We start from the raw sequence: 18,645 nt of genomic DNA, 5'->3' as shown, positions 1-18,645 counted from the left end.
GGCATTAAATGCTGCTTTCTGCATCCTTACTTGTTAGGTGACCATCACTAAATATCAGTCCAATGTTTTCCTTAGACCTCTTCTGGCTGTTAACATGCTTAAAGCCATTTTTTGTTGTTTGACACCATCTCTGTCAACTCAAGGTGAGCTTTAGGTTTTCTTTTCTCCCTACAAATGCAAACTGCAGCTCTGTGTTCTCCCTGTAAAGCCAGACCTTGCTTATATTTTCTTTGTCTAAGTTCCAAGAGGTATTCCCTGTCCAGCAAAAAGGTTTGTTTCATAACTACTCATAGTTTTCTTGACTTCCATGTAACCCAGTACTGACATTTTATATATCTAACACAATATTTCTGTATGCCTAGATCTAATAATGTAAACATTCCAAATACTTGTCTCCCCTTTTTCTGTACTGGGTTGGGAAGTATTGCTATCGTGTGAGGAAAACTATACTTCTGTAGACTGTCACCCTTAAATTCTTGGATTGAAGTTACCTCACAGGGAACATCTGGAAGTACTTGATAGGATGTAAGGGAGGAGACCTTGAGACATTTCATTTTGGTTCTACTGCTAGCCTAGCGAATGTCTCATGTATCACTTTCTCCTCAGAGTGCCCATGTTTCTCTATCTGTAAAATTATTTTTTGCCAAAGTCTTTTTATAGATTAATGAATTTCATAATTACCACAAAATGTTTAGCTAGTGTGTTTAGATATCTATTTTAGATCAGTTTTCAATCCTTGAGCTTTTCAACAAAAAGTAAATGAGAATTCATGACCATATATCAGCTTTTAAAAACAGGAAGAAGGTTGTTCTTTAGGAACTGGAGAGCTGAAGATGCAGTTAAATTATTGAAATGTTACACATCAAATCTTGTTATTGAATGGAATTTAAATACTTACGTCCATATCTATATGCCTTGAAAAAAAAAAAAAAAACTAAACTAATCAAAATTCTGTCACCTCAGAGGTTTGGGAGTATAGTAGCCCTATTTTCTTCCAGAAAGTGCTGGTTTTCACTTAATCCATTAGACAATACAAAGCAAGCATTCACTGTTTAAAAACAAATAAATGTCATTACAAGTGTAGTTTAAGGAGCACTCTATTTAAACTTTACACCAGTGGAACAGGTCTTGAGACTTGTTATGAAAATAAGATACCGGGGCTGGGGGGGGGGGGTCAGGGGGGAGGGTAAGTTCGTGATTTCTTTTTGTAAGATTGTATTGCCACTTCTGAGGTTGCATAGGAAAGATTTTTAGGCTCCTGAAAACAAATTGTTCTGTGGTAACTCATAAGGGCAGAAATCTTACAAATTCTCTTTTCCTACTCTTTTAGCTGTTCAGTGGCCCTAACTCTTTTTTTATGCTAATGCAGCTTTTACTAGGCAATTTTTTTATATGTGAGGGTGAAATCACCGTTGCTATATCCACTGTGGCTGTTCACTCCAGAAGTTGGAGACCTGCACTTGGCGATGTGTTCTGTCCAGTAGTCTCTACAGTGTAATTTCAGCCTTATTTGGTGTCTTCCTCCCCTACCCCCTTTCTGGCCTCACTGAAGTTTTTTGGCTATTACACAAATCATGACCTTTTTTCCTGTTTTGTCTTCAGTGCCTGTTTCCTGTTTTCTTTCCCTCCCCCACCCCATTTTTTACTCCTGGCTCTATCTCCAGTGTTGTCTTAGCTTTGTCTCTTACCATTTACGTATTTTTCCCAATTATTTTTTTGTTGAGAATTGAGAGCTATAACATCACTTCTTCCCTTTGCTGTGTGTTTGTATCCGTAGTTGCTGCTGAATGCATGTTGAGCACTAATTTGTGTCATTCCTACTGTTTCCCAAAAGTCAAATCTATCACAATGTAGTTCCAAAGCTGTGAAAAATGTTTCTCTTACCTTTACATAAGTATAGATGAACATGTTTTCTAAGTGATCAGTTTCTTTTATTTGTTGACAATTGTATGCATCAGGCTTCTTAGATGTGTATGTCCCAGACTCATCTGCACCTGAGCTCCAGTTCTTGGTCTTAGACATCGCTCTTTGGGATTTATTGCTCTAGTGGTCTTGATTTGAGAGAATGTGATGTTCTCACAATTTTATGCAAGTGTCTGAGGCTCTTGTCCGTTTTGTTAGCATATACCAATTTTCCATTTCTCATTACTCTATATTTCTCAAGGCATTTTAGAAGTGAATCCATAGTTAAGGAAAGGCTAGATAAGATGGAGGATATCTACAACTGTAAGCTTAAATATGGTCTTGGATGCAGGATAAGCATACCCGTAGAGAATAGAGGTACACTTAAATATGCTTTCAAACACTTGTTCTGTCAGCACCTAAACTGTTGAGCCTATAAAGAGGAAAAGAAACCCACAAACCTGTGCCGACTGGGAGTTTCATTCAAACAAGTACGTATTTTTGGCATGTAGCTCAGAATGTCTTGCTATGTGTTTTTGTAATAAAACTATTATCTAATAAGTGCTGTCAGCTCGGGTTTGTGTATGCCTACAATTGTTTCTAAGCTTTCAAGTTTTCTTGCTATATAGAATGTGGACTGAAAATGTGGCCCAAGAAAGCTGAATAAAGCCTCTACTTAATTTGTTCTGAAAGCTTCTTGTAATAGCATGCCATCTGTATCTGTACATGTTCATTAAAAAGCTTTTCTGCAGTGGGTGAGTCTGCTTTGGTAAACTGTACTTTGTGATGTGTATTTATATGGGAATGCCATTGCAAGTCACCAGCTTTTTTTCCTTGTCTGCAGGACAGTTCTGAATACTCCTCCCCATCCTTTGCTTGGTGTTCACAAATGAATTATTCTTTTAAATCTTTATCTGTCTTCTTACCCTAACTCTTCAAAAAAAAAAAGAAAAAAAAAAAAAGCCACTTTGTTTAAATAGTTGCTCCCTTGAGGCTTTCCTGCATATCCTGTTATCTGTTTTATATTACAATCTTTCATGCTGGGAATGTCCTTCCAAAAAGCACAAAACAGCTAAAGCACTTAGATGACTAACAAATATGTTAAGTGCTAAAGTCCAGGCTCAAAACCACCCCAATTAGCATAAAGCTCTCTTGCAGTTTTTGTTAGTGTTATTAGACTTATTTCTGAATTTTAGAGCATCATTTTACTTTATGTAGCCCAGAGACATTGCAGTAGTTGAAATATTGTTAATGGTGAAGCAGTTGCCACAAGAAGTGGGAACCTTTTACAAAACTGCTGATATTTTCACTCCGCTAATCAAATACCAGCATTCAGAAGAGCCTATGGGAACGATGAAGTTTTGGCTGCCAATTTTATTTGCTCAGCTAAGAGGTATTTCTCTTCACTGGTATTTCTTTCCTTCACTGGTTTTTGTTGCTTGGGGTTGGAAACATTATGTTCCCCCAGGAGCAGTAGATACATGCTTTCCTGAAGAGCAGTATTATCTGTATTTTCAATACTTTGTTATATACTGCAGTCAATACAAGCATCTAAGAAAAAGCTTGCAGTGTCCCACTTTAAATATGTCATTTTAGGTGCATTATAGCTATTCAGGGAAAAAGAACACTGAGCAGATCAGCCCTGATCTTTCAAGAGAATAACTGTTCCAGGAGCAGCTAGCTTGTGCTAGCTGCAAAATAGAAATTAAAATGTCAGCACAAGACATCTTGGATGGCTTAACTTTGAGGTTTGAGGAAGATAGGATAGCTGGAGAGGGGATATGGGAACAGCATTTATTCAGTGCAGCAGTGATTGTGAATCATATTTTAAACTATCCTGTTTGTCTTTATTTTTGATTTGCTATACTATTGATAGGCTAGGTTTATTTCCTTGGATGTGTGTCAATATCTCTGAAGGTTTGTCAAGAGTTAATTCACATACTGGCAACAGCATAGCCAGCAGAGAGCTGCAGCTTACCTGCGGAGATCTAGGATTATTTCACTGTATAGTTTGAGGCTTTGTACTTATTTGGAGTTCGGATTAAGATTGCTTAAGGTTAATTGCCAGGGATGCCAAGTGTAAAACAAGTATTTGAAACTGGCTACTTCCTTCCTATTGGTAGGAAATGGTGGTAGTATCAGTTTTGTATTTCAATTTGCATCCTGATTTGGGGGGGGAAAATTAGATAATTTTACACTATTTAAAATCATTTATAATTTTAATGTCACTTTTCCAAGTTCTTATTTCCCTCAGTTTAACAATACCGATAGAGGTTTACACATTTCTGGCTTGCCAAAGAGAGCTGTTATTTCTATAGTGCACATATTTGACAACAGAAAAAATCTTGAAGCGTATGTTAAAGCTGAAATATAGAACTGATGCTGCCACCTCAGAAAAGGCCCTTCTGTGGTGATGCTTACACCCTGAAGCTTTGTAAATGTTTGTTCGTTGAACTCGGGTCTTGTACATGGCAGAGCAGACTGCCTTAATGTGTTCTTGGTTGGTTTCTGCCATTGCTTATAAGCTGAAAAACCAGAAATAAAAAGCTAGCAGGCATTTTTAACATGATCTCAGTAACGTCTGCATCTTTGACGCTCAACCTTGACATATTGGTGAAATAAAGACAATGGCTGTATCTGTTTATGAAAGCTGTGCACAAATGTTCTGCTTGTAAGGTCTGTCAGTAGCATTAAACCAAAAGCACAGGTTGGTCACTTGTCACTTCTTTTTCCTGAGCTTGAATTCTGGTATTATGGCTATTTCCCTTTTTTCTGTGCTTTTATATGTTTCCTCAACATGTGAGACAGTAATAATTCTCTATATGACTTCCACTAAAGAGGAAATAGATACTTGTCAAAACAATTGTGCATGTCTGGGATTCCAGCATCCAGAAGCTTTATTATTCTGGGGCCTCTCAGTTTGCTGGGGGGTGGGAGGGGAAGTCTTGGGTCCTAGTACATCATTTTTCAACCTGAGGTGGCAAGTGCTTTGATCAACTATGTTATTGTGAGTGCCCTGAAAGCATACTTTATGCAAGAGTAGGCTTAATGTCACATGTATAAAATGAAACTGTTTTTAATCTTGCTGATTCATTGCAAATGCAAAGAATAAAAGTTGAAAATTAAAAATTTGTCATGGCATCTAGAGAGAAATCATCTCTAAATCAGAACAAGCTAGAATAATTTACAGAACCTAAATGGATTTTTTTTTCAATTTTCTTTAATCAGAATTGGGAAAAGTGAAATATTGCCTGTGCTGCAGTGGAATTGTGGCACTGTCACAGAAACAAAGCCCTTTGGTATGGGATGGGGTTGAAGGAAGGATATGGAGCCAGCAGAGAAAGCATTGCTCAGAACAAATGATCGCTTACTACTGTCTTTAATCTTTAAAATTGTGGTTCCCATGAGGGGTTAATGTGAACAGTCAAAAACCACTGTAAACTTGCAACTTTGATTTCTAAGATAGGGAGAGATTTTTTTCTCAAACTGTTGCTTTTAGTTTGTTGGACAGACAACAGGAAAACAGAGCTGTCTCTTGACCCATGTGCGTTTTCTGGCTGCTGGAATGAAAAGATTTGGAACTAAATCCTGGTTTTCCACTGAACGTGCCCTTCTCTAGCAGTGTCAGGGCTTGGGTGGGGTAACTCTTGTTCAATAAAGCTTTTCAAAAGTGTTGGATTCTCATCAGCTTGCAACTTTTTTTTTTCAGCACTGGGGAACAGCACAAAGCTAACTTGATAAGCAGATTGTATATGTGTGTATGTACTCTGGCAGAGAGATTGCTTGATTTGAATTAAGTTGCTTTCTGAGACTTCTTAGACTTGATACATCAAAATGTCTGTAGATTGTAACGGCAGAATTGATAGACTCCTGTTGTCTCTGCATGGGAAATGGATAACATCAGCATAGGTGAAAGGTTGTATATTTGCTTAAATTTAATCCCAAAGATGTTCTGATGTTGGCTTCAGAACTTGGCTTTGTGTAGCACTTGGAATGTAGTTATGTTCTGGTTTTATTGAAAACTTTCCTGTTGTTATGAGCTTTGCATATTGTATGGATGCTGTGACACAAATGATGCAGTCTTCAAAGATTTTTATTCCATTTGGGAAGCAACACTTTTCTAAATGTTTTATTATATGTTTTTAGGGCACTAGGTGCTGTCAGTGGACAAATTTTATCAAAATAGTGCTTAAAGAATTTTCATTTGCGTGTTCCATAGTAGCATCTTTCCTTTCTGAGGAGTTATACCCCTTAAACTGAATTATCCTTTAAAATGAATGCTATTAAGATGTACATGTATTGCAGTAAATGACTTATCCACTAGAAAAAAATGTTCTGCAAAAGGTGCCTTATGAAAAGCTGGGAGCACTTAAATGGTAGGGAATAGATATGTACTGTTGAGTTGCTTTAACTGGAAAAAGATACTGAAGAAGTCATAAAAACAGTTGGGTTGGAAGGGACCTTAAAGACCATCTAGTTCCACCCCCCTGCCATGGGCAGGGACACCTCCCACCAGACCAGGTTGTCCAGGGCCCCATCCAGCCTGGCCTTGAACACCTCCAGGGATGGGGCAACCTGTGCCAGTGCCTCACCATCCTCTGAGTGAAGGATTTCCTCAGTCATATTCACTGATTCCCTCTTGACTTTACGAAGAGGATTTGAAGTAGCTTTAAGTTGTTTCCTAGAAATTTGTCAACATAAGTTTTATTGTGAAAGTCTATCTAGACTGCAGGTACTCACTGTTCAGTTTTTGGCAGAGGTAACTTTCTCTGTCGCATTTCACTTATCTATATCTTTGATGTTTTTGTCTTCAGAATAACTCTAATACCATATTTATATCATAGATTCAGAAGTATTTCTTAAGCTCACATCTTCTGTAAGGAGTAATCAGTTTTTTTCTTGGTATTTTGTGTGTTGCAAGAAATGATAACACGCTTGGAATATTTTTCTCATGCTACAAATCTTAGTTCTACAGGCTTAATGTTTATGTTGGGATAAAAAATGTTTTCCTGGCAATACACATAGGCTACTATATTTAGAAGCATTGTATGCTTGCAGATACTCAGCTGTGTGGTGGTGTAGATGTGAACGTGAAGGCTAACAAAAATACCTGGTCTTTCGAATAGTGACTTTGCTTATGATGATCATTCCCGTTAACTCTGGGGCTGCTAGCCATCATGCATGTGCCAGGATGTCTTTGGAGACTGGCTTTTATAGATCTAATAACCTTGGGAAGGTGCTGGTTTGTGCCTTTTCTGATCTTGAAGATGAGTGTGGAGGCTATATGTATATAATTAGACACACATGCTCATGTGTCCTTAGATATATGATAATTTTTTAGTATCACAGAGTAGTAATTCAGTGTCTGGTCCTGAAGTCCTATATATTTTTAATAAATCATGTTAACACTTGTGGGAAAACGTACATTTACATGTACTTGCTATAACTTGAACTATGCTTCACACTGAAATATTGTTGCTGTTTTCAGTTTGGTCTTTGAATTGTGCTGGGGATTTTTAGAACTATTATGGCACCATCTGCTGACCAATGTCAAGACTGGCAATGACAGTTTGCTCACCTGGCTGCTACACTGAATATCCACTGCCGGTGAGGAATTCAGAGGCAGTTTGTGCAGAATCATAAGAAAGGGCAATTTTTAGCTGTCTCGTGTTTGGGATAAATATTTTTTATCAGGAAATACTATTGCAAAGGGCGGATGATAACAGCTTTATTTGTCCTGTCATCTGGACTATTGCAGATGGCTTTTCAGAATAGCGATGAAGCTTTAAAAGAAATCATTTTTTTTTTGTCTAAATGCAGTAAAGGATTGTTCTTGTTACTCTACCCTTTAGTACTTTATCTTCTGAGTTTGCAGAGAAGAGATTTGACAGCATTAGATCAGTTTAGGCTCCAGCTCTGGTGGTCTTGTCATAACATGGGAAACTGCTTGACTCTGATTTGATTGTTGCTTAAGTTTAAAAAGCTTTAAGTTTAATAAAAAAAAAAAAAAAAGGAAGAAAACTTGTGTTCTCTGGTAGTCAATTCACTTCTTGAAGTTCAAGAACTTCTTCAATCTTAAATTACGTACATGGATTAACACAATGACCAACAAGTGCAAAATCTGCTGAGACTTCTCCTTTTACAGACGTCAGTAAGCCTGCCACTTGAGTGTCTGCCTAGGGTTTCTTCTCTGTTTCTCACTCTTGCTGCAGGATTCTTACGCTCATTCAAGTTTGTCATTTCGAAATGAAGTCTTGTGAATGGTTTAATGCCACCTTGCAATATGAAGGAGGGGAGATGAAGAGAAATTTGTCCTGCTGTAGATGTTTAGAGGGCCTAAGAAATTAAGAAGGGGAGAAAATACTTGATGTGATTGTTCTGTTTAGTAGGAGCAAACCTGAGTTTATGATGCCTTCTTGGAGACAGGAGAGCAAGAAAAGATAAAATTAAAGCTTCAGACCTGACAGTTTTAAGCCTAAATGAGTTTGTTTTTGTCGTTATCTTCTGAGAGAAATGTTACCTGCTTGCTTCTGTTCTCTGTTTTGTTTTTTCTGATACATTATTAGCTGTTACATTGCAGGGTTGGATGAGACTTTAAGAAAGTAGCTAAAAAGGGTTTCTATGAGATGCATGGGGGAAAAAAGTCATCTGTAACAATGAAACCTCTGATTTGATTTTACTAAGCAGAGTGGATCATTCTGGGATTATTCTTTGATCAGCAGATGCTTGGACTTTTTCTCTCAGGAAAATTAATCTGTATTAGTCATTTTGATTTGGAAAATAAACTTGTATGGTATTTTATTGAGATTGATACCTGCCACTAGGAAAGAACAGCAACAGTTGAGTTCTCTGTAAGATCTGACGACATAAGCAAAATGTTCTCAATGTCCTAGCAACTTCCAAACTGGCATACTAATACATGGTTTTAAATAGCAAATTCTCAACAGCTAGTCAAATGGAAACCTCCCTTTCAGAGGCTTATTAACTCTGAGAAATAGTATAATACATAAATGTTAAAACTTTAATGCTATTTATGAAGAATGTTAGATAAAACACAAAGGACTTTTGAAGGAAATGCCTACATAACTAATATTTAAGCTTTAATTATATTCAGAAATTGCAAATGCAGCAGTAGATACACTACCTTTTAATTTCCTCATTACTGAATGCTTTTGTTTGTTACTTTAATAGCCTTCACTATCTAAAACAAGGAAACACCTACCACATATAGCTAGACTTTTGGTCTTGAGATGCTTGCTTAGTATGAATTTGCCTATAGATATTTCAAGGCTCCTGTGTCTTCTAAGATAATCATCAAGTTTGCTTCCTTTAGCTGAATGTTGTCCATCCGCTTTTGCCAGAAGGGCTTCTCTTGTGTGTTTGGGTATCTATTTCAGGCATCTATTAGCTTCTGTATCTCTTTTTTTCCTGTATTTGGGAATGGTCTAGATTAAGTGGTATTATTTCTGACTACTCATGAATGTGCTTTGGAAGTTTGGAGGTAATTTGTTTTCATACCTTCTTGTGATCTCTACTGGTTTCTAATCAACTTCAAGTGCAGTTTAAGCTGTCACCTCCTGACTAATGGCAGGGACTGATAGCAGTTGATTTTAATGCAGAGATTCCAAGTTATGAATTTGATTGTAACTAATCTGCTAATCTCAAGGCCAAACAAGTATACCATTAATTTAAAAAGAATTGTTTGAAGAAAGTTGTAAATAATCAGTGACTTCTGATAGAATCCAGCAACTTTAAACTTTTATTGTTGGACCCTTGGGGCTTATTTTTGCTGGTCCACTTCAATAAATTTGAAAGTGTAATGTGATTACTTTTTCTAAGTATCAAAGCAGCAAAATCTAGTGATACACATTAGTGTGGTTGGGGGGATATGAAAAATCAGCTAGAATTAACTAACAATCAACAAATAACGTTGCTATTAAAGATTACTAGTTCATGTCTAATTATAGTGTTAATTGTCTTTAATTTGATCCCTTGTTGAGCATTACTACAAATTACTGCAAATAATACAAGAATCAGTAAAAAGGGGTGATGCTACGTAACTATTTTTCTTGATGCCTTTTTTTTTTTTTTTAGCATAAGCTGTGACAATGACAACTGAAGTTGGCTCAGAAACTGAAGTAAAGAAAGATCCTGAGCAGGTGGGACCAGACAAAGCCAAGGACAAGCCTGAAGAAGCATCAGAGACTGTAGAAAATGAGAAGTCTGGGAAAACGTCCTCTGAAGAAGCTCAAGATTCTTCCTCTGTCCCAGCACCAGCTAGCCATAGTAGCCCAAGTAGCCAGAAGAAGGAAAAAGATTCATCTGAAAGCAAGGGTATTTCTCGCTTCCTTCCTCCCTGGCTTAAGAAACAAAAATCCTATACGCTGGCAGAGCCCAAAGATGAGGCCAAGAAAAGAGCAGCAGGGGAAGAACAAGTAGTTGAAGAAAGTGAATGCCATCCACCAGAGGGGATGGCTCAGCCAAAAAGGATTTTAGAAGTGGTGGCTGAGAATAATGCTAAAGCAGATGACAAAGAAGAAAAACACTCTGTTAGTAGTGCTGAAACACAGGTATGTGTGAGGCTACTGATCGCTTTGGAGCAATTCCAAGGGGACTTGGTTGATTTGTGTAATTCATGTAAGGCTTTGTTGGCATCATCATGGAAAGATAGCAGTTATTATCTGGCATTTTGTGCAATTGGATTGATACAGTTATGAGGAATGTAGCTGACTTGAATAGTTCCTGCTCTGTGGCACTATTTATTTATTTATTCTTGACTAAAGTTGTTTCAGCTGTGACTTGAGTGTGACCTTATCATTTGGCGTAGTCAAAAGGGATAGCGAACTGTGCTATTGAGGTAGAAATGAGCAGGGATAAGAGGAGAAGCTTCTTAACCAGCTTTGCCTCTGAAGCCATTGTATTGCACAAATACCTCCTTAGGGACTTAATCTGTTTGTTATCTGTTGTAGAGTCCTTAGATGTTAATTTCTGTGTTATTTTGTTGTGGTTCCACTTGAGTGGAAGCCAACTTTGTAACTATGATTGTAGCTACTGCTCTTACTGATTTGCTCTGGAGATTGATGCTGAGTTCCAAAGCAAATGCCACATTCTGCAGTGCTCTCAAGTCTTGCTCTTTTTTTTTGATGTGCAAAGTTGCACATCAGGTCTTAAAACTCAAGCCTCGTGTTCTAGGGCCACAACGATGATTAAGGGCATGGAGAATCATCTCATAGGAGGAGATGTTGAGAGAGCTGGCACACTCCAGCCTGGAGAAGAGGAGAGTCTGGGGGAATCTTATCAATGTGTATAAATACGTGAAGGGAGGGAATGAAAAAGGAGGAGTCAGACTCTTCTCATTGGCATGCAGTGAAATGACAAATAGTCATGACGAAAAGGCAGTGGGGACAAATAAAGAACTCCAATTTGGCGCACGCATCTTTTTTTCTCCAATATCTGGTCTGTAATGGAAGATCTTAATGCTTACCTTACAGAGGTAAGCATTAATCTTAACCTTACAGAGGTTATTGTACTTCAATTATGTGCATAAATTACATCGAAACTTAATGTCTTTTTTAGTGGCTTATAAAAGAAATGAACAGGGTAAAAACATCTAAATGCGGGACTTTAAGTTATTTAACAGAATTGTTTGACTGTGTTTTATATAGCCTGCCAAAGAAGATGGTAAAGAAACAGAAGTAGAAAAGGTTGCAGAGGAAAAGGAAGAAAAACAAGAAAAAGAAAAAAGGGAGACAAAAGAAGTGCAGACAGCTGAAGTTATTTCCCAAAAATCTCCCAAGAAAATTAAAACTGTGCAGAGTAAAGTGGTTCTCTTGGATGGCACGGAATACACCTGCGATCTAGAGGTAAGGCATCAATTCTTTATGTACAACTTTAATAGAGAAGAAAAAACCTTTCATTGCATTGACAGTTTAACAAGTATGTTATTGTATATCTAATGAGCTGATTACAAAGTTACATTCCCATTACTGTCATTAAGGCTCAGATAACTTTTCATTTTAAAATTCCATCTCTAAGTATATAACCTTAAAAATGCACTGTGAGGTACACAAAGATAAAATGCAATAAAGAAAACTGTTCAAAGGTGCTTTCTCTTGCAGCTCAAACCTTTTTTTCCTGCAAAAGATAAAGGTAGTGTCACATATATTAATACAAGTTGTCTTGAGATAATTAACTTCATTTAAAAATAATCTCAGCTGGAGATGCACACTTTTAAGTTTGCTTCAAAACAAAATTCTGTTACAGTTACAAAAATACAATTAATATTTTTCCTCAAAATTTCATCAAATCTACCATTCATTTTTGGTGTGCTGGTGCTCATGACTAAGTCTTAATAAAGTTCTTTTTTTTTCCAGCTTATTTCTTAACTTTTCACTTACAGAGTAGCGAATGAATTATAGGTACTGTTGATGAATTATTAGGTGGCAGTTTCAAACGAAGATTCACATTTTACATGTAACATGGATTCCGGAAAATGCATTTTTATGAGACTTAAAGCTTCCATGGCTTCAAAAAGGGATTAGATAAATATTTGTAGGAAAAATCTGTAAGGAGATGTTAAACAGAAAGGCACTTGGGCTCAGGAAACCCTAGAGCTGAGGATTCTAGAGATGTAGGGACAATATAGGGCTTTCTTGTGTCATGTTTCTACTTTCAAGTTTACCCTGGCCTTCTGTTAGATACATTACTTGTCTAGAGTACTTTTTGTTAGAGTTTTTTTATTTTGAGAATTGTGGGTGAGGCAGTAAATAGACCTACCTGATCAGCAGATTACTTCAGGTGATTCTAAGAGTAGCTCCTGGAATGTCTCTTGTTGACTCTGGGGTGTACAGTATTGTGCACCCCTGCATTGTGTGAATAGGTCACAGGCTTATCCCTGACCCAATGAATTAAAGCCACCATAATTAACATATAAAGAAACTAAGTAAATTTAATGTGTTTGCCTGCTGTTGTGTCTGAGCAAGCCCTTGTTCTAGTAGGACTAGTATTAGGCAAGATGATGCGTAGTCAAGTTAGCATACTTCTTTCAAAGGAGGTTTTTAAATTTTCGTTCTGCTTACTGTGGTGTCCCCAGTCTGCCGGATGCCTATTTCTGATTTCTCTACCTGCTTTTTGCTTTGTGTCAGTCTCAGTGTCTCCCTTGCAGTACTGCTATAGTAGTACTGTGGGCCTGAGCTGTGTTGCAATATCCTCGCTAGGTAGGAGATGCTCAGCAGACTTGTGGCTGCTTCCCATACAGGAAAGAGAACACAGCTTCTGTTTGCTAGGTGTTCACTGCCTACTGGCATTGGTAAATCAGCATACTATTGAATTATCCAAAAACAACTCTTATAGCTTAAATTAGATGAGAAAGTGTCACTTGTATTGATAATGCAACCTAAAGCTCTGTTGCAGTGGTTTAGTATTATGTATGAAAGTTCCTATGTGCACAGACAACAACAACAAAAAACAAATTATGAATGTGTTATGAGTGCAACTGGAAAACAAAAATCCCCTGGTTAGGGTGACATGGGAAATTTCTTTGTTGGAAGCTCTGTCATCAAGAATTGATTGATAACTTTTTTGCAACCTTCTTAGTAAAGGTAAAAGAACCAGGTGTTTACTCCAGGACATAATGCTAAGTAGCTTGTAAGATTAGCTTTCATTTACCCATTGAAGTGTTTTTTCTAGTTTCCTGTTATCTTTAAACTGATGGACATGATATCCAGGGGTACTTAACGATCAATTAAAAGTAAATGTTAGGAGGGCACTGCAATCTTCGCCTTCACCTGACCTCTAATTTTAAAGACTTCTGAGGGAAGCCCAGTTTATTCTGACTTATATAAACATGCTATTAAAACATTACCCTATATACTGAATTTGCAAGATCTTAGCAGGGTGCAGAAGGCTAGGATCAGTGGGATCTATGAAGAATTAATAATGAGATTGTTTATGGAAATTTGTGAGATTATACTGTTATCAAAACTGATTTTCAGAATAGCATAGAAATGTAGTTTGAGCAGATACTGCATAAAGTTTCTGGATATTATTTCTAAAGCTGAATGTTGAGGACATGGAGAAGCATGTTTTATTGCCTGTTCTCTATTTTGATAGGACAAGGAAACAATTTTTAAAACCCTGTAAGAAGTCAAATATGAAGAAATCTGATTTTAACACTTTCATAACTGTCATGGTGGCTTAAGTTTTATTTCATTACTTAGTATATCTTTTTCTTCAAATGTATATTCAGGTAGCTCAGAAATGATTATTCATTGTTTGACAATATGAAATACTCCCTGGGATTACTTGGCTGTAGTTTGCTGGAGTTTCTAAAGAGTGTATTTTATAGTTGGTAGTGGTGCAAACTTTCTGGAGCCTTCATTTGTCAAACAGGTCCTATTCCTGATGTTAAAACCAAACAGTTTCAGTGTATGTTTCTTCAAGTACAATATTTCAGCTGTCCAGGGGTTTCTACCTGATGGTCTCAAATGTATACCACTTCACCATTCCATTCACTGGAACAGGCTGCCCAGGGAAGTGGTGGAGTCACCATCCCTGGAAGTTTTCAAAAGATGTTTAGATGTAGAGCTTAGGGATATGGTTTAGTGGAGGGCTGTTAGCGTTAGGTTGGAGGTTGGACTCGATGACCTTGAGGTCTCTTCCAACCTAGGAAATTCTGTGATTCTGTGATTCTGTGATTCACCATAAGCTAAGTCCAGCTGTGGAAAAGCAATAGCGAAGCCATCGTTGCTGTTAGTTGTCTACGTGCTTTTTGAGCTGTGTCAGCAGAAGAAAAGGTTTTATCACAATAAACAAAACACGAACACGAAAAATACTCTACAGAATAATTGTTCTCCAGAACAAATTGTGTAGGGTTTTGCATACCAATGTTCTGAAGTTGCAGGAATTTTGTCTCTAAAAGCTCTTGAAAAATGTTTATACATATGTTTGTATTTATAGGCAGATAGGGTGTGTGTGTGTATATATTACATTTTTCAACAGATTTCTAAAAGTAAATACAGAAAATTGACACAGATGGTGTAATAACTGCAGAGTTCTTTTGCTTCCACTGAAGCCAGGATGTTTAAGTCTGTTTAAATCTGAATGGTCTCTGTACTAATTGAAGACTATGAATTTGATCATCCTGGGCTTTTTCACCAGCCAAAAATGAGACATAATGCATAATGTGATGAGGTCCATCACGATACGTTTAAAATGGTAAACAAGATTTCTAATGACTTTCTAATTCACTTTCACAACTGAAAATATATTAATTTGCATATTAATCTTAATCTTGTTTCCTAATTATTGTAATAAATATTTGCTATAAGAACAGAAGTAAAGATCAAGGAGGGTGGGGGGAATGGCAAAGTGGAATAGGAACAACCTGGTTTCTATATTCATTTGAATCATGTTTTACAGGACATGAGGACTGCTGACTGCAATTTTACAAAATATTTTTCTTAAATACAAATAGTTTTTATACTTGACTACTGTACCAAAATATTAAAATTCTCAGAAAACTGCTTCAACTTATAACTGAAACTTCAATTTTCACTCTCTGCAGTAGATATTATTAGATGAGTTTCTGGTACAGATCTTTTCTTTAGTCTTCTTTTAATGTTTTGTGTTTGAGTGAATGATGGTTCATTTCCGCTTTACAGAGTAACAGTGTGTAATCATACAAGATTTAAAAAGCAAGTTAAAAAAAACTCTGCAGTCTTAATACAAACTGCAAAGTTCAGTTTGCATTTGTTGTTTCTTTATTAAATCAAATTTCAGGATGATTTTCAGAGTTAGGACATTCCATATGCCTCTTCTATTTCTTGCTCTGTACTGTACACAAACTTTATTATATTTTATTGTTAGAGATGTTTCTATAAATATATTTACTTGCTAAAAGGGAAATAAAACTGGAAAAGTACCTTGCTTTTGCTACTCTTGTTTCACAGTCAGAAACCTGTCTTTTTCTAATTGACATCTCTTCATAAGTGCATTGCTAGTATGACGATTAACAATCGGGCTTAAGCTAGCTTGTAGTTGGTGATGCAACTGGGAGAAGCGGCTGATACATCAGAGGAGCTGTGATCAGAGGGACCTGGACAGTCTCTAGGACTGGGCAAAGAAAGATCTCAGTACAGGAAATGCAGAGTCCTGCACCTGAGAGGAGTAACTATGGGCTGACAGGCTGGAAAGCAGCTCTGCAGAGGGAGCCATGGGGTCCTAGTGGACAAGGGGTACTGACAGGCTCCTGGACTTGCAGCAGGAAGAACTTTGCTCAAAAGAAGGTGGTCCTTCCCCTCTGACCAAGTTCCCTAATTATGCTATAGAAAAAGCCAAAAACATTAGGGTCCTTGGTGGGAAAAGACTCAGCAACCGTATGGGTTTGTATCACAGTAAGTTGAGTTAATGATACTTTTAAAAAGCTCTGTCATCTCCCATGGAATAGTTTGTCCCTTTATAGTTTTTTCTGGTGTATTTGAATGGAAAAATATCATGGCTTTTTATATACATATAAAAATACACGTATACAAGTGATCGCTTATATATGTATACAAGTGATAATTCCTTTTCAAAGGATGAGAAAAGCGAAAGGCATCAGCTGTGCATAAAGATTGTCTAAGGAAAAGCTATGTTCTCAGCTAAATGAATATTATTGCTTGTCCTGTGACCTCCTATGGGAGAAAAAGCAAGGTTGAATTTTCAATTCTTTTTATTTGCAAGAAAAAAAGTCCAGACTTCATCTTTTTGTTTCCGCCTAGACAATATCTATTACAGTATTTGAAGAAATATGCTTTCCAGTTCAAAGTCTATGCGTTTTGCTGCATCTATGGCTTTGATTTCCATGTAGCCTTCTTACTTCTGTTATTCTATACGTGTACTTGAGTTCCATCCTTCTCTATGAACTTGGTAAATTCAGAAGTGGAAACTATTGAGTTTTCTCACTTGGGACTCCCAAGAATGCATATATTAGATGTGATATGTGGGGATGAGTGGGAAATAAATTCATCTATTCCAGGTCTCGGTTACAGAGAAAGGAACTCAAATCCTCTTTTTGTGATGCTAGAGACCTGGAAGTTCTGAATCTGGAATCTGCATCCCTTAAAAGTTTTCATAGAGTTTTGTGATACCATAATTTGGAGAGAATAATGTAGAAGCCCAGAAACTCTTAAGTTTTTTTTTCAGCCTGTTGCATAGTTACCTGTTATGATTAGCTGCATAACATGCTATATGAGATGCCTTTATGCCTCTATTAGCTTACACTTCTTATAGCGGCTGGTATTATTATTTCAGCTTGTTATACTATAACCCATAAGTAATGGCAAATTGCAAAGATATTCCTTCAAAGATTATGTCCAGTATTGAAGTATTTAACACTTGAATGGTTGAGACTGACACATCTGTCACTTTCTCCAAATGCTTCTTAAATTACTTTATGCGTGGAAGATTTAATTATATGCTGCAGAAATGTTATTTCTGTATAACGTGTATTTATGTGACATGAAGGATACATTGAGAGATTTCTGAGTAAACAAAATCCTAATGACTTCTGTTTCTGCATTTAAATGCTTATGAAAACTAATTTCTGTATGTCATCTCTCTGTGTTATGTCATTTGCTGGTGAGTACCACAGAATAGAAACTGATAGCAGGTGCTCTGTTAGAAAATGTTAGCTGCCTCTGTGTTAAAGCTAACTTATGTTTGAAATTGCTTATGGAGAGGGATGAAGGGAATGGTTCACTTACAGCAAATCAGCATATTTTTACTATGATACAAAGACTTCTTTGCAAAGGACTGTATAATTTGATTCTGTTATATCATAGTTCAGAATTTATCACAAAGTGTTGCTCTTGGAGTACACATTTGTACCCTTCATATTTCTTTGCCACTTTGTATGCTTTGTGTATTGATAATTGCTGTAAGTTTTTTATTTGCAGCTGCATAGTGTTTAACTAGGGAGTTATTTCTTTTGGCTTGTTTTTGCATGTCTTTCCCATTGCCCAAGGCATACCTGACATGGTAGACGTTTGGCTTCTAGCATAAAGCATGTCTCAGATATTTCTTTTATTGAAGGTTACTTTGTAAATTAATTTATCACCTTTGAGAATTATCTGTTTGTGCTTTTGCCCTTGGAACTCTTTATTTTGCCTTAGTAGATCTTCTGACGGGTGTCAACTTGCCAGTCTGAACTTAGTTAAGTCAATAATTCTTTCTATAAAAAACTTCTTAAGCAGATATTTCAGCTTCTTTGGTGACACTTTCCTTCAATTTTTTTCTTTCTATATTCTTTTATTATTCTGCTTCTTTAGATGCAAAATGGAAAGACCTGGTTTATAGCCTGTTTCTTCAGTATAGCTTCTAGAAATTGGCTTGTCTGAATGCCAGTTCTGACAACCTTTAAGGCTGCTGTCCTCCAGAAAAGTTGGTGTAATGAAGCTGAGCTTTGTAGCAAGTGAAAACTATTCCTCAGTTCGTTTAAACTTCATACTCTTACTCTTGTGGTGCTTCGTGGTCTTTGATTTTGCCAAAACTGAACAGTAGTTAATTCTAATGCCAGTGTCTCTGGTATTTGTTTGGAGAAATTAAAAACTCTAGGTGGGACCAATGTTCTAGTATTACAAACATTGATACCAGCAACTCTTCAAACTTGCTTAATTTGGGGGAACTAGGAAAGTTTTGTAAGGAAGCAAAGCAACCTCCATTGAAAGGTTATATTTAAGTCTACTTTTAGTCTAAAGCATATGA

General features: G+C 36.8%; 1 protein-coding gene across 9 annotated transcripts in view; it reads left to right on the top strand.

The window, feature by feature from the left end:
• Positions 1-18,645, top strand: part of EPB41L2 (erythrocyte membrane protein band 4.1 like 2) — a 103,855-nt gene that overhangs the window by 34,968 nt on the left and 50,242 nt on the right. For all 9 annotated transcript variants that reach the window (XM_032184416.1, XM_032184423.1, XM_032184421.1 and 6 more), the window contains 2 exons: positions 9,997-10,472; positions 11,568-11,765. In XM_032184416.1, the coding sequence (XP_032040307.1) occupies positions 10,011-10,472; positions 11,568-11,765 (660 nt within the window). In that variant the 5' untranslated portion in view covers positions 9,997-10,010. The remainder of the gene's footprint in view (positions 1-9,996; positions 10,473-11,567; positions 11,766-18,645) is intronic.

This window comes from Aythya fuligula, chromosome 3, assembly GCF_009819795.1.
Source record: "Aythya fuligula isolate bAytFul2 chromosome 3, bAytFul2.pri, whole genome shotgun sequence".
NCBI classification, from domain to species: domain Eukaryota; kingdom Metazoa; phylum Chordata; class Aves; order Anseriformes; family Anatidae; genus Aythya; species Aythya fuligula.
This window is presented reverse-complemented; position numbering and strand designations above follow the sequence as displayed.